Here is a 16,571-nt window from a genome sequence, read left to right on the forward strand (position 1 = left end):
AGAGTTTCATATATACAGTGTTTCTATTTGAATTCTACCACCAGTGTTAAGCATACCTCCACCAATGAACTCAGGTTCACTCTTACTGCATAATCTGTCTCCTTCACAATTTAACTTTAATTATTTAGTCCCATACTTACTGTAGTTATGGCTCTAATGGTTTAGATATATACAGATTCCTTGCCTCTACACCTTAGATGAGTTCAAGGTACCTGACCCTTGACCCTATATTATTTACCAAGTACCTCTTCTTGCTTCCCCCTTCTATTTATCTACCCTGTGAATTTTTGTGATGGTTTTTCAGATTTTCACTATTATTCTAATTATAATTTCCTCCTTTAATACCGTGAAAGGAAAATATAAAAGTATTTATTTTATGTTTACTGTTTGTTGTCTTCAAATTCCCTTTCAATTTCAGAAAAAGGAATTTGTGAACAAACAATAAATGAGTTAATATGTATAAAACACTTGGAAATGTGACACAAAGTCAACACTGCATAGGAGTTAATGATTATAAAATGTTCTGATCCAACAGCTTGAACTTGGCAAAAGTTTGTTTGACTGAAGTCATATTTTAGACAGTTTTTAAGGTCAGCAACTTATACCAACATGTATGCTTTCTCCTGGTATCACATCACTTCCCTTTTATAATTATTTGAATGATATTTAAAGGAATATGTAGTTTTTTACCCTGTGCCACCTGGTATTTTCGTGCCCTGTTCTTGTAAGAATACATGCACCCACAACATACTGTGAGTTTCCAATTCCTTTAGGGTTTGTTTCTTCTATCTTCAAATGGTATGTTATTAATTACTTTTTCAGAACATGCCTAGTGTAAATATTTTTGTACATGCTCAAGAATTTAATAGGGAATTGAATAGAACTGGTCCTTTGTTTTTCCTGATCTGTTTTAATGGTCTTTTACTCTCCATGACCCTGTAATGGCATTTCAGTCGGACAGGTTGTGCAGGTCTAGTTCATCCCATTTAGATTACCAGGGTTTTTATGGAGGTATTCTGAAACAGAGTTAAGAATTTGGAGTTTTTCAGCAATCGTAAGAGTGTTTGGGGAGGGTGCAGTAGAGTTGCATGGGCATTTTGCTCACCTGATTGTATGTAGAGACAATCTAACATCATGCAGGTACCTAAGGCTGTCTGCAAGTCAAAGGGTGAGCAGTGCTTGTCCACAATGTCTGGAGAGTGAGGGATGTGTCCGAAGGGCTTGTGGAGGCAGGAATGGCAGGATTCAAGTTTTCTAAGACACATTTGATTTGGATATGTACTAACTTAGCTCCCATGGGTCCCAAGGGCTGGCTACGGGATCACTCTTACCATTTTATTCAGCTTATTATTATAATCCTTACCAGAGAAATTTGACAAAAAGAAGAAGAAAATACTAGATGCAGACACCATAGTACAGTGGGTAGGGTACTTGTCTTGCACCCAGCTGACCCATATTTGATCCCTGGCATCCCATATGGTTATTGGAGGTCAACAAAGAGTAATTCCAATGTTCAGATCCATGAGTAATCCCTGAGCTTTTCTGTGCATTGCCCGAAAACCAAAAAAAAAAAAAAATTAAACTGGATACTTATGTTATTTCCGGTATTTTTTATAGTTTTTTTATTAGTGTAACACCATGAGGTACAGTTGTAGACTTACAAATTTTTGTGCTTGGATTTCAATTATACAATGATCAAGTACCCATCCCTCCACCAGTGCCCATTTTCCTCCACTACTGAGTCCAGTACGGTATTTTTAATTGGATGCAAGGCTTTGTGAATTTGACCTCACTTCACATTACCATTTTGGTTTTCAGATCACAAACAGAGGTGCTCAGAGTTTAGTCCTGGCTCTGTGATTTGGGATCACTCCTGACATGTCACAGGGGACCATGTGTGGTGCCTGGGATCAAACTCCATTTGACTGTGTGCAAGGCAAGCACTCTACCCATTTTATTATCTCCCTGTCCCCAATTCTTACTTTTCTATAAGCTATATTCTTGAGGGTATATTTATGGGGTTTATTTAAGGTATTTTAAGTAGTTTAATGCTTTCAAGTACTTTTAAATTTTATTAGAGCGAGAATGCTCTTGCATTTTCTTTACTAATGAAGTAAAATTTGTTTTATGTACATTCCCCAGTGTTCCTATAAATTAATTAATTTTCTACTGCACCCGTTGAAAACAGGAACTCTTCTAATTACTATGCTATCTTAGTTCATTGTTTCCTTGAGTTATGTCATGTAGTTCTTGCTTCACACATGTCAATAAAGTCTAAAAGAGAACCTTTCCAGATCTCTAGAGCTCACTGTATAGATATCTCATCTGTAGTACTTTCTCCTGAAAATAGTCACTTGCTTGCAACCCACACCCCACTTACAAATCAATGTTTGAAACTTGAAATTCTGATGGGTTTTCTCTGAATTTTCTATCCCTTACCCCTAACCAAGCAGTTATGTTATGATCTTCAGGCTCTGTATTGAAAACTGGGAAAATCAAGTGGCTTACTTTGTCTGTTATGCCTGTATCTAACAAATCACTGCTTTTGATTGTCAGATATCCAGTACCATGGAAATCATTATTACATTTGTTTTTTTTTTTATTTTTTGTGTTGTTCCATGATGAAGATGTAAATCTAGTCTCCATTACCCTATCAACTGTATTTTAAAGAATCTGTTATAGTGTTTCTTGTACACGGTATGATCTTCTGTATAAAAATTTTATTTTTTCCTAGGTACTAATCTTTTATTTATTTTTTTCCTCTTTTTCATTTTTATAAAGTTGTTCATGGTTATTTACTACATTCAATATTCCAACACCAATACCACCACCATTGCACCTTCCCACTACAATTATTTTCAATTTCCCCAACCACTACCCAAGCCTACCTCAATGGCAGACCCTATATATTACTTATATAAATAAGCAAAATTATTATTTTATCCTACTTGTTATGAATATTTCACTAAAAATGATCAAAGAAAGTTTTCTGAGAAGAAAGTGTGTGAAGATGGTTGTATCTGACCCTGGCTCCATTAAGTCTTTGTGTAAGAGATTACTAATATGTTGTTGCAGATTAAGGCTTGTGTGTTAATATTTTATTAATCTAGATTGGTTTCCTTCTACTTTACATCCAATCCAAAGTGGTATGCTACTCCTAGTATATCAGTGGTATAGAGTTTGAGATGTCATGTGTCTGCATTCCACAACTAGAAATTCTAACATTTTTAATACAGCTGGAGTTAAAATTTTAAGTAGATGGAGATTTGGGGATCTGGAAGGATCTCTGCAGTTTATTTATTTCTTTTGAGATTTAATCATAAGCCTCTGGATTATTGCCAGTTAATAAGCATTTATGGTGCCAGAATCAGTTCATGGACAATGACTGCCAAGCTCCCAGAAGAACAGGGTGATAGGGGAGGTAGCCCATCCCTGACTCCATGCTAGCCTGGAGATTTTAGTCACAAAACCGCAAACCCTAGTTTTCCAACAGATTAATTTCTGGATGAGACTCATCTTGAGCTTATGGAAATCACTTGTGAGCATGGCTGCAACTGTAGTGTAGAGGTTTTCTGATGATAGTTTCATTAGCTAATAAAATATACCTGATTCTTTCAGAAACACTGAAATTAATGTTACAGACTTTAGATATAGTGCTGACAGGCAACAGCTAGTCAATATCATTTTGGAGATAAAACTGATTTTGTAATGACTTTTGGAAATGTTCCCACTACAGATTTATTCTGGTCCACCTGAGGAAAATCTTGCACCACCAGTGCCTCCACCTCGAGTAACAGCAAGAAGGCACAAACCCATCACAATTTCAAAGCGTTTTCTACGAGAAAGGACAGTTTTCTATATGTCTGCCATGGATGAAAATGAAGGTCAGTAATGAGTTTCACCTTTAGTTTATAACAGTGATTGGAGGCAAGGCGTATATTTAAAAGCTGAAGTTAGGTATAGACATTCCCTGGTTCTTGTGCCAGGTAAAAGCAGGTATGTAAAATGTCATATACAAGGAAAAATTTTTGTCTTGGGGATGAATATATAAAGCATGCTGCTGTGATTACTTAGGCATGTGGAAGATCAAATGTGTTTTTACTTCTGTTCTCTAATATATTAAAGTGAGTGACCAGTGTGCTTTCTAAATGTTAAAGGATTTTTAATTCAACTTCACCTTACATAGAGGAGTGATGGGTTGAATAAAACTTTATACTGTGTTCAATATAAGTTTTGTCATTTTGGTGACATCATAGTTGAATAAAGCCTTAACAGTAACATGAATTTGTAGAACAACCCATATATGAAAAACCACTTGATGAAAGCTAAGGAATTCAAATGTAGATAGAAAGATGTATTGTAATTGGATATACCTAGGAGAGGAATAAAAGCAAGGAAAACTGAATTTCAGAGAGTGGAAAACACAGTTTAATATTATACACATTACTCTTCCAAGATCATGTAGGGAGTCCCTCCATGTGGGAGGAGGAAAATATAATTAGTATAGAACTTCAGTAATTTGGACTTTAGTGCCAGGCTTGCCAAGTAACCTGATCATAGAATTATTCTCTATCCAAGCTCTACACTGACATAGGCCCCATCATCAGCAGACTATCTGCCCACTAGTCCAAGTACAGAGGCCCATCACACTGCCTTTCATTGCTTGTGGCCTATTTTTCAGACTACACTATTGGACCCAACCTCTACTATAGTCTCCTATAGATATAGCCTCCAGGTCTGCCCCTTAGCTAAGATACATACAGACTATGCGCAAGTCTCTAAACTTAGTCCTGGATACTAATGTTGTAGGATTATCCATCTACTTAACTAGACATCAGACAAACCTACCCAAGGTTGTCTGCAATACGATCACCCATGAAAGACTTATACATTGGAAAATATAAACCACTGCTCAGAGATACAGAAGAAGACACCAGGAAATGAAAAGACATTTCCTTGTCATGGAAAGGAAGAGTCAATATTGTTAAAATGATGATTCTACCAAAAATACCATACATATTTTATACAATAGCCATTAAAATTTTTTCAAAGACTTTTTTTCAAAGACACAGAGTAAATTCTACTAAAAGTTGTATGGAACCATGAAACTCCCTGAATTTACAAATCAATTTAAGAAAAACAAGAAGATGAGAGGCATCTACACCAGCACTGTTTGCTATTCTTATTGATATGTGTCAGTCCCTGTGGTGTGAGATGATATCTGCTTGTTGTATTCCTTTGCATCTCCCTGGTTATTAGTGATGTACAGCATTTTTTTCACTTAACATGATTTCATCCAGTTCCATCCATGTTGAAGCAAATTGTGTGATTTTTTATCATTCCTTATAGCTATGTAGTATTCTATTGTGTATATATACCACATCTTCATGATTAACTTACCTGTTGTTGGGCATGTAGGTTGATAACAAATTTTAGCTGTTGTACTGTGTGCTGCAATGAATAATGAAATGCATATGTTCTTTTGAATTATTGTTTTTTTATGTTCCGGGGAAAGATACTTAAACATGGAATTGCGGAGCCATATGGGAGTTAAAATCTGGGTTTACTCAGTACCGTCTATATAATTTTTCATAGGGGTTGAACCTGAAATTATTCCACTAGCAGTGGATGAGTGTTCCTTTCTCACCACATCCCCACCAACAGAGATTGTTCCCAGATTTTTGATATATACTCTTCTCACTGATGTAAGATGATATCTCATTATTGTCTTGATTTGGAATTGCCTAATAATAAGTGATGTTGAGCAATTTTATGTGCATTTTGGTCATCAATTTGTCTTTCTCGGAGAAGTTTCTGCTTCCTTCCTTCCCCATTTTTGATAGGGCTTTTAGATTTTGTGTTGATCTTTGTGATTATTTTATATATTCTGAATGTCAACCCTTATCTGATGTGTTGAGTGTGAATACTTTCTCCCAATCCATTAATTGTGTTTAGTTTTAGCCTGTGTTTCTTTGGCCAAAATAAAACTTTTAAATTTGATGTAGTACCATTTGTTTAGTTTTGATTCTGTAGCCTTTGCCAATGGCGTCATATTATTGAAGAATACTTTGAGATGTAGGTTTTGGAGAGTTCTGCCTATATTTTCCCCAGAGAACTTTCTGGATTAAGGTCTAGTCTAAAGCTCTTTGATCAACTTTGAGTTAATTTTGTGTCATGTGTGAGATTAGGATCCATCTTTGAAATTTTTCAAGTGGTTATCCACTTTTCCCAGCACCGTTTTTAAAATGTTATCTTAATTCCATCAACGGCCAAGACTCAGAGTAATCCCATCAACGGCCAAGACTCAGAGACTATAAAATCCAGCTCCCGGACGAGAACAGTGCAGTCTCCTGCCCCCGCGCCTGGCTGTTCCTCGCTGGGGCCCCTTGGAGGGGAGCGGGTTGAGCTTTCCTCCCCGCCCCGACCAGGGCTCCGGCAGCCAAAGACCTCCAGGACCAGTCACCACCATGCTGAGACCACTCTCCGCACACATGAAGGTACTGGCAGAGGGACAAAGCCATGCGGGTTCCAGGGCCGAGATCTCCAAGCCTACTTGGATTGGAGTCGAGCATCCTCCACCCAGATCCTCCAAATTCCAGTAGGCGGGGGTCATACCCACCACCTGGCCCCCTGGCGCCGTGTAATCCCATCAACGGCCAAGACTCAGAGACTATAAAATCCAGCTCCCGGAACCATGTGGCCGCATTTGCGGCCGCGTGACATCTTATCAGGACATCTTTTTATGACATCTTATTATCTCATTCCTACTTTGGACAAACTTGCAGGCTATCGAATGTAGCCTGCCCACAGGGCAGAGTCTGGCAAACTCCCCGTGGCGTACCAAATATGCCAAATACCAGTAACAATGAAGGGTCTCATTCTCCTAAAGAGCCTTGAATATAATCTCAGGGCTAGGATGAAAGAGACGTTACTGGGGCCTGCTCGAGGCAATCGACGAATAACAGGATGATGAATGAATGAATGAATGATCTTAATTCTATTTCATGATTTCAATTCTGTTAAAAATTATCTGACCATATATATATATATATATATATATATATATATATATATGGGTGCCAAATATCATTATACAACACATTCTTATAAGGAAAGATAAAAATTATATTTTTATATAAATTGATGGAGAGAAAGCCTGAGACAAGCTCCAATATCTATTCGTGATAAAACCCTCAATAAAATAGAGGTGAAAGGAACCCGCTTCAAGTCTGCTATCCATAAAAGTTCCATAGCCTAAATTATTCTTAATGGTGAAAAACTGAAAACATTCCTGATAACTAATATGCGCATTCTTCAAAAAAACTAGAAATTGAGCTTCTATATGACCCATATATACCAATTCTTGGAATATACCCCAAGGGACCAAAAGCACACAGTAGAACCTCTCTGCACTTCAAAGTTTATTGCAGCACTATTCACAACAGCCAGAATCTGAGTGGCAAAAAACAGATGACTAGTTAATGAAACTGTGGTACATCTACACAATGAAATATTATGAAGTTGTTAGGGAAAATAAAGTTATGAAATCTGCTTATAAATGTATGGACATGAAGAGTATTATGCAGAGTGAAATGGATCAGAAGGAAAGAGACAGACATAGAATGACTACATTCATTTTTGGGATATAAAAATATAGTATGAGACTAATATCCAAAGACAGTAGAAACAATGGCCAGGAGAACTGGTTACACGATTGGAAGCCTGCCTCAAGTGCTGGGGAAGAAGGCAGTTGAAGGCACTATAACAAAGACAGTTGTAAATGATAACATTGAATAAGAACTGCATGCTGAAAGTAGGCAAATAAACACAATAACCTCTTATTATCTGTATTGCTAATCATATTTCCCAAACAGGAGAGAGAGAGAGGGAGAGAGAGACAGAGAGAGAAGGAAAGTACCTGCCATACAGACAGGCTGTGGGAGGTAGCAGAATGGAAACTGGGGACACTGGTTGTGGGGAATGCTTATGGAGGGATGGTTTTTGAACATTGTATGACTGAAACATTGTATGACCGGGTTTTGAACATTGTATGACTGAAACATTGTACGACCAGACCATGAACAGCTCTGTACTGTGAATTTCACAGTGAAAAATAAATAAATAATATGTGTGTATAAAGCAACAACAACAAAACATTCCCAATAAGATCAGGCAAAAGACAAGGACACTGCCCCCTCTCTTATTCAACATTGTATTAGAAGTCTTTGTAACAGCAATGAGGCAACAAAAGGAAATCAAAGGGATAAAAATTGGTATCATGGAAGTCATATTATCTCTGTTTACAGATAGTGTGATGATGAACATTGAAGACCCTAATGAGTCCACACAAAAGATACTAGAAACAATAAACCAATACGACAAGTTGACTGACTACAAAGTCAATACACAAAAACTGGTTGCATACCTATATACAAATAGTGAATCAGAGAGAAGAGATCAAAGTGCCTGTGCCATTTAAAATGGTGGTCGGAACATCAAGTACTTAGGAATCAACAAAACAGATGAGAAACCTATACCATAAACTTCAAAACACTTAAGAAAAAAATGAAGAAGACCTTAGGCAATGAGAAAAAAAACATTCTGTACTTGTGTACTGGATAATCAATGTTACCATAATAACCATAATAACCATTTCACCTAAGCTACTATACAGATTCAATAAATCCTTGTTTAAATTCAGACAATATTTTTCAAGCACAGAGGCAGGGTGGGATGGGAGGGTAGGGGGTGGGAGGAATACTGGGGCCCGTAGTGGTGTAAAATGATCACTGGTGGAGGGATGGGTACTTGATCATCGTATAACTGAAACACAAGCACAAAAATTTTTAAGTCTACAACTGTACCTCATAGTGTTTCACTATTAAAATTTTTTTAAAAATCTATCATAAAGTTTGAGTACACTCATAAAGGATACTTCATAGCCAAGACCATGTAGACAAACAAGAAAGTGGGAGGTATCTCACTACCTACTTGAATCTATACTATAAAGCCATAGCAATCTATTATTACTACTATATCTGCGTCAGAAATTATGCTGAGTGTCTTCAAGGGACCTTATGGGATGCTGGGGATTGAACCCAGGTAGACTATGAGCAAGGTAAATGCCCTGCCAACTCTACTATTACTCCTGCCCTAGAAACACGAGACCTTTGTGAAAAAATGCAATGAAAAATTTAATAAGAAATAATGATGCATTTCTATAAACATGTACTTTCCAACACCTTACAGCAGTGAACAATGAAAAAGAAAAAAAATCTCAGCAGGCCAAGTCTTTTCAGTAAGGAGACTGAATCAGTTTTCAAAACTTCCAAATAAAACATAGTTTCACTGTGTCTTCAGTGAAGAATTCTACAAAAAATTAATGAATCAGTACAACCTATCTTAAATTCATTTATGATGCTGCCATTATTTTGACATCAAAGTAATGAAAAAAGGAAAAAAACTGCAAGTCAAATAAAAAATACTGTAAGTCAAATACAAGTGATAAATATAAAATTCCTTGATAGTTAAAACCTGAATTCATCACAGACAACGTACACAGTTGTTGACAAAAGTTAATATTATTTCATGGTCACAATCATAAATGAATGTGCCTCAATATAATAAGGATCATATATAAAAATCAAGTAGATAAAATGATATGCCATAGCTATGCCACCAGACCTGGTTCCAGGCTGTTTCATTCCAGCCAACCAGGAGAGGGGGAGGTAAGTTGCTCTCCTGCCCCTAGGACCAGCCTCGGCAGCCGAAAACCCACAGAACTCAACTGCTGCCATGCTCACAACCATGTGACATCTCATACCTCACACCACTTATATTCCAAGAGTAGCCCACCACATTTTAAGGGGTTTAAATAGAAGGCAACCAATCATTGATATATATATATATATATATATATATATATATATATGTGTGTGTGTGTGTGTGTGTGTGATTGGTAGAAGGCAACCAATCACACACACACACATATATATATATATATATATATATATATATATTTAGTGAAACACCATGAGGTACAGTTATAGACTTACAAACTTTTGTGCTTGGGTTTCAGTTATACAATGATCAAGTACCCATCCCTCCACAAGTGCCCATTTTCCACCACCGCGGGTCCCAGTATCTGTCCCAACCCCTATCCCCCCATCCCACCCTACCTCTGGGTAGGGCATTCCCTTTTGTTCTCTCTCTCTCCTTTTGAGTGTTATGGTTTGCAAGAGAGGCATTGAGTGGCAATCATGTTTAGTCTATAGTCTTCTTTCAGCATGCATCTCCCATCCTGGGAGGATCCTCCCAACACCCTTTATTTGGTGTTCCCTTCTCTATCTGAGCTCCCTTTTCCCCTAGCACGTGTGCGTCTCCTCCAAGCCATGGAGGAAAATACATTTTTACAGATATAAGAACACAAGGCTCAACCTTTAACATGGTAGTAATCTCTTATAAGAAGTCTTAATGGCCCCTGCATGTAATACATTGATCTTCACACAATTTACTCTAAGGAAAAATTTTTGAATCATTTTCAGCAGTTCAAACAATACAAAATAAGTTATTTCAGTTCTGCTTTGAGGCAGGGGTTGGGGTTCAGGATGTCAACATCTGAAATATGGTGGTGGGAAGGTGTAATGGTTGGTGGAATTGTTCCTCAAATATTGTAAAAGGCCCTCCCGTTGATCATCGATTTGCTCGAGCGGGCCCAGTAACGTCTCCATTGGAGACTTTGTTGTTACTGTGTCTGGCATATCGAATACGTCACGGGGAGATTGCCAGGCTCTGCCGTGTGGGCGAGATACTCTCGGTAGCTTGCCGGGCTCTCCAAGAGGGGCGGAGGGAACGAACTCGGGTCGGCCATGTTGGCTGCGTGCAAGGCAAACGCCCTACCGCTGTGCTGAATGTAATCAAATATTGTGAACCTCTTTTTAAAAATAAAATTTTGAAAAATGGAACAAAAATTTTAAAGTTGAAATCTTTTTAGTTATTTATATGCTTTTTAATTTTTTAAAAAAATTTAAAAGGAGATTAAATAGGACAAATGTAATTGTATAAAAGAAAATAAATTCAGGATGAAGGATATATACTCTTCCCACTTATGTTGAAACAAGTAGAACTGTCTTGTTTGTAGACAATATTATCTTACATGTAGAAAACTAACACCTCCACTAAAAGACAGAACTAATACTTAAAGTGTATTAAATGACATGTTGTAAAATTAGCATAGGAAATTCAGTTCAGTTTCTTTGTGACAACATTGAATTATGATAAAAAGAACTCAAATACCAAAGCATTCTTAATAAAAAGCAAGTTTAGAAGCATCATACATCGAATTTTCAAACATAATAATTATCAAAATAGTTTTATACTGGGATAAAAACAGACATGTGACCCAAGTAATCAAATCAATAGGCCCCAAATTAATTCACATATTTATTGTCAATTGATCTTTTAAAAAGTGCCAAGAACACTGACTGGCAAAAAGGCCATCTCTTCAATAAATGGTTCTGGAGAATCTTTATATCTTCATGAAGAAGTATAAAGGTACATCTTTATCACGTTGTATAGAGAAATCAAAAAATAAAGATTTAAATAGATTTTCATATGTATAAAACATTACAAAAAGCATGGAAAAATCTCATAGATATTTGTTTGAGTAACTTTGTATTGTATCCCTAAAACAGAGACAACAAAAAATAGACAAATGTAAACATTTCAAAGTAAAAGGCTTCAGTACAACAAAGAAAACTATAAGGAGGGTGAATGAGATTATATACAGAATAGGAGAAATGTTTCTCTAAGCATGAACCTACAAAAGGCATAATATCCAAGATATATGAATAACAATACAACATAACAAGAAAGGATATAACCCTATCCTTAAATGGTCAAGGAACTTTCAGAAATTTCTCATAACAGCACACATAAATGACTAATTAATGCATGAAAAATGCTTATATCACAAATCGTCAACAAAATTCACATCAAAATCACTCTAACCTGTCACCCACAACTGTTACCAAAATACAACAAACAAACAAACAAACAAGAAACTGACTATTGTAGAAAAAAGGTATGTTTTTGTGGTCAAAATTGCTCTACCAAGGATACAAAACAAATGATAAGGACATTTCTCAAAAAATTAAATATTATAATATTGGCTACTGAATCAAGTAATTCTGCTTCTGGTCATATATATATATATATATTATATGAAATCTGTATCTCAAAAAGATAATTGTACTCTGGTGCTTACTCCATTCACAGTAGCTATAATCTAGAAATACCCAATTATTCTTTGATGGATGAATCATTAAAAATAATGCAGGTTATATGTTATACCTCCCACGCTTCACAATACCAGAAACACCAGAATAGTAGTAACTTTAAAACAGAGGAAATCCATCTTTTGTAACAACATGGATGAACCTGGATGACCAATGCTAAATCAAATAAGCCAGAAACAGAAAACAAATGCTTATGATCTCACTTACATGTCAAATCTTTACATTTAAAAACTATCAGAATAGAATGTTGGCTGTGAGGAATTGAGGTATGGGGTAAAAATTGATGAATGTGTTCTGCAGAAATAAGGTACATTATGATGATTGTAGTTTACAACTTTATAACTTGAAATGTGAAGAAAGTAGATCTTAAGTGTTCTCACCATACACTCAAAATAGTAGCTATGTGATATGATGGATATGTTAATTGACTTGATTATGCTAAAATAATTAGTGTTTGACTATGATAATAAACTGTCAGTGTAGCCGTATAGCAGAAGTTCAAAGGAATGACTTTCAGTAGAATAATCTCTTACTATGGAGATTAATTGTGCATCTTTCCCCACTACTCTACTGAATCCATTTCTTTTTTTGCCAAAGTTGCAACACTATCCACATGGTCAAGCCAAATGGAGACTTGATCACCAAATACTCAATTTGTGAGTAAAATTTGGCACAGATAATGAACTCCTCGAAACATTTTATTTACTTTACTTTTAGGATTACAAACACTAGTCATTCCCTTTCAGTCCACAATCATTTTCCTTTTATTTCTAACTTCATATTGGAAAAGCACAGAGTATTTTTCCTCTGTCTCACAGCATCGTGTGTGATGTCATTCAGTCTCATATCACTAAATATCTCGTATTTTATCATTAGTTTATTATATTAGGAATTTCAGGGTTTTATCTTCCCATTTCCATGCATATACCCATAGTCAAGTGCTTGCTCACCACCACCAAAACAACAACAATAACAACAAATAACCTTTAGTCCATTTTCTCACCCCACTTCTCCTTAACTTTGTATTCACCATAGATTTCTCTTTATCTAGGAATTAATCTTGTTAATTTTGTTTTTTGGTTTTGTATTGCCAGTTTGTTTTAGTTAATCATAATCCATATACAGATGAAAACACATGGTAATTTACTTTGTTACTTATTTCATTTATTATATCACTGTAGCACTGTCCTCCCGTTGTTCATCGATTTGCTCGAGTGGGCCCAGTAACGTCTCCATCGTGAGACTTGTTGTTACTGTGTTTGGCATATTGAATACGTCACGGGTAGCTTGCCAGGCTTTGCCGTGTGGGCAAGATACTCAGTAGCTTGCCAGGCTCTCCAAGAGGGGGCGGAGGAATCGAACTTGGGTCAGTCACATGGGCCACGTGCAAGGCAAACGCCCTACCCGCTGTGCTATCACTCCAGCCCTTTATTATAATCATCTTGAAATCCATCCATTTTATTCCCAAAGTTTTGATGGTATTAATTTATTCATTTTAGTAATTTGAAAGAAAATTTATACCATTATGTTCATAGTAGCATTATTTATAATAACTAAAATATGGAATCAACTTAAATCCCCACCATGAGATCACCACTTAAATATTCTTTTTATGACTTAGGGTTATTTTTTAAATATTTTTAGTTCCTGTATATCTACATATATTTCATCTCCCCTATTACATTTCTATATTTATGTTATCTCCCTTCTATTTTCATCTAAAATTCCCCATTCAAAAGATTTCCTAGAATGACTCATTGTCATCTCCAGCTTAAACTGTACAAAACACAACTCTTGATTCCATTTTCTCCTTGACCTACAAGTTTCCCAGCTGAGAAATTGGCAGTATGGGGGACAGACCGATAGTACAGCAAATAAGACACTTGCTTTGTATGCAGCAAGATGAGTTTAATCTCCAGCACCCCATATGATACAGTGAGTCCTGCCACGAGTGATTTCTGAGCACAGATCCAGAAGAAAGCCATGGGAACCTCTAGGTTATACCCAAAAGTTAAAAAGAAAAATAGTGAAATAAACTGCCAGAACCAGTCATCCTGAATTACTATTTGTGAAATCTACCTTATTATAATTATCCAGTCTATCAGTTATTCCTCTCGTCTCTATGTGTGTATTACTTGTTAGATACAGCTGATTCCTGCTTCTATCTTTCTTATTTCCTTCATCATCTCTTACCTGGGTGGTTTCAGTAGCTTCCTAATCAGTGTCCTTTCTTTTTTTCTTTCCTAATTATAAATATTTCCCACAGCAGCCATTAAGATAAACAAAACTTTAAAAGCATAACCCACACTCCATTGCTTTTAACTCTCCCAGGTTGAAATAGCACTGTCCTCATAGAACTCATTTGCATCAATCTACCTGTATTTAAATCATTGATAAAATTTTCCTATTGGGGTGGTATGTAATTTTTCAATGCTTCTCCTCACTGCTCATCCATACACAGAAGAGAGGCTTTCGTATAAGACCTTATAACTTTATACAAAATAACATAGCTATCCGTGAGGACTTCCACTTTAAGAGTCTTAGTAGTCATACTCACAGTTCTCGTTAGTTTCAAAAATGGGAATATATGTTTTCCCATAGAAACAGATCAATAGTAAGCTAAGGGGGGGTGATATTTAAACTCCAAGTAGTGATATTTACTTCATGAAAGGATCAGTAAACTCTCTTCAAAAATCTTGACTCTGGAAACAGCATTGAAAATTGGTTCTGCTACATCAGTTCTGTGACATTAAACATTTCAGTTCTTTAGATTTCTTTTTATTTGGGGAAGGGTGTTGACACCTGGCATTACATAAAGCCTTTGTGCTCAGGAGTTTCCCCTGCTGGTGCTCAGAGAGCTATATGTGGTTCCAGGGATTTTAATCAAGGTTGTGGTCATTACAGCCACATGCAGGGCAAGAAGCTTATCTTCTATACTATCTCTCAGTCCTTACATTTCTTATTTATATGATTTAACTAATATTAGTTTAGTACTTGCCCACTTGAGCAAATCAATGAACAACTGGAGGACAGTGCTACAGTGCTACTTTATAGAATCATTATTAGATTATTTGGTAATACATTTGGCAAATGTCCTGGCACAGAGAATGTACTCAAATGATGGTATTTGTTATCATTATAATTATTGTTATCGTTATTATTACCATTTATCAGTATAAATCATCACATTTCAGATCTGAAAATTATTTTTCTTGGTAAAAGAGTCTCATTCCAAGGTCCTCATTTTTACTATTATTCTACTCCTCCCTTTCTCCAGAAGGGAATATATACTTTACAGGTTCCCATGAAGATTAAATAATTCTCTGGGGAGAAAAGGTTTTGCAGCAAAACTACCCTTCACGGGCCAGAGAGTAGTACAGTAGACAGGGTACTCAGTTATCATTCCTGGTGGACTCCGGGGTCCATAATAGGTGCAGTGGATCAAACCTGGGTTGGCTGTGTGCAAGACACACAGCCAAGAACTACCCTACCAAGAACTACCCTACCCAATGCAAGACTCTACCCAAGAACTAACACTTCAGCTCTGAAAAGAAAATTTTGTAATACTTAGAGATTATGAAATATCTCAGGGTCTCACATTTGGTCAAAAGCAGACCTGAATTTTATACCTGATCACTTTACTCCAAAAATTGAATTTCCTTTAACATTTTAGGGGTACATATTTTGTTTTTGTTTGTTTGTTTGAGGCCACATGCGGCTATTCTCAGGGCTTCCTCTTGCCTCCTGCCTCCTACCTCTTAGTTCAGGGATCATGCCTGGCAATGCTTGGGGTACCCTATGGAATACTGGGGATTCAGCTCATGTTAGCCATATGCAAGGCAAGAGCCTCCTACTGTGCTATCACTCTGGCTCCTTTAACATTTTGTAACTGTCACTGTCACTGTCCTCCTGTTGTTCATCGAGTTGCTTGAGCAGGCCCAGTAACGTCTCCATTTTGAGACTTGTTATTACTGTGTTTGGCATATTGAATACATCATGGGTAGCTTGCCAGGCTTTGCCATGTGGGCGAGATACTCTTGGTAGCTTTCCGGGCTCTCCGAGAGGGGAGGAGGAATCGAACCAGGCTCAGCCGCGCTGTGTGTGCACAAGGCAAATGCCCTATCGCTGTGCTATCGCTCCAGCCCACATTTTGTAATAGATCATTTAATCATAAAGAGATGTTGCAAAAAAAGGTGAATTGTACTACTCATATCCCTGAAACTCAATGGTAACATTTGCTACTCCGTGCCGAAACCTTTTAAAAACTTTTTTGAA

General features: G+C 36.6%; 1 protein-coding gene across 2 annotated transcripts in view; it reads left to right on the top strand.

The window, feature by feature from the left end:
* Positions 1–16,571, top strand: part of OPHN1 (oligophrenin 1) — a 553,120-nt gene that overhangs the window by 455,663 nt on the left and 80,886 nt on the right. For both annotated transcript variants that reach the window (XM_056130029.1, XM_056130028.1), the window contains exon 20: positions 3,737–3,884. In XM_056130029.1, coding sequence (XP_055986004.1) covers positions 3,737–3,884 — 148 coding nt within the window. The remainder of the gene's footprint in view (positions 1–3,736; positions 3,885–16,571) is intronic.

This window comes from Sorex fumeus, unplaced genomic scaffold (assembly GCF_029834395.1).
Source record: "Sorex fumeus unplaced genomic scaffold, SorFum_2.1 ptg000073l, whole genome shotgun sequence".
In the NCBI taxonomy this organism is placed as follows: Eukaryota; Metazoa; Chordata; class Mammalia; order Eulipotyphla; family Soricidae; genus Sorex; species Sorex fumeus.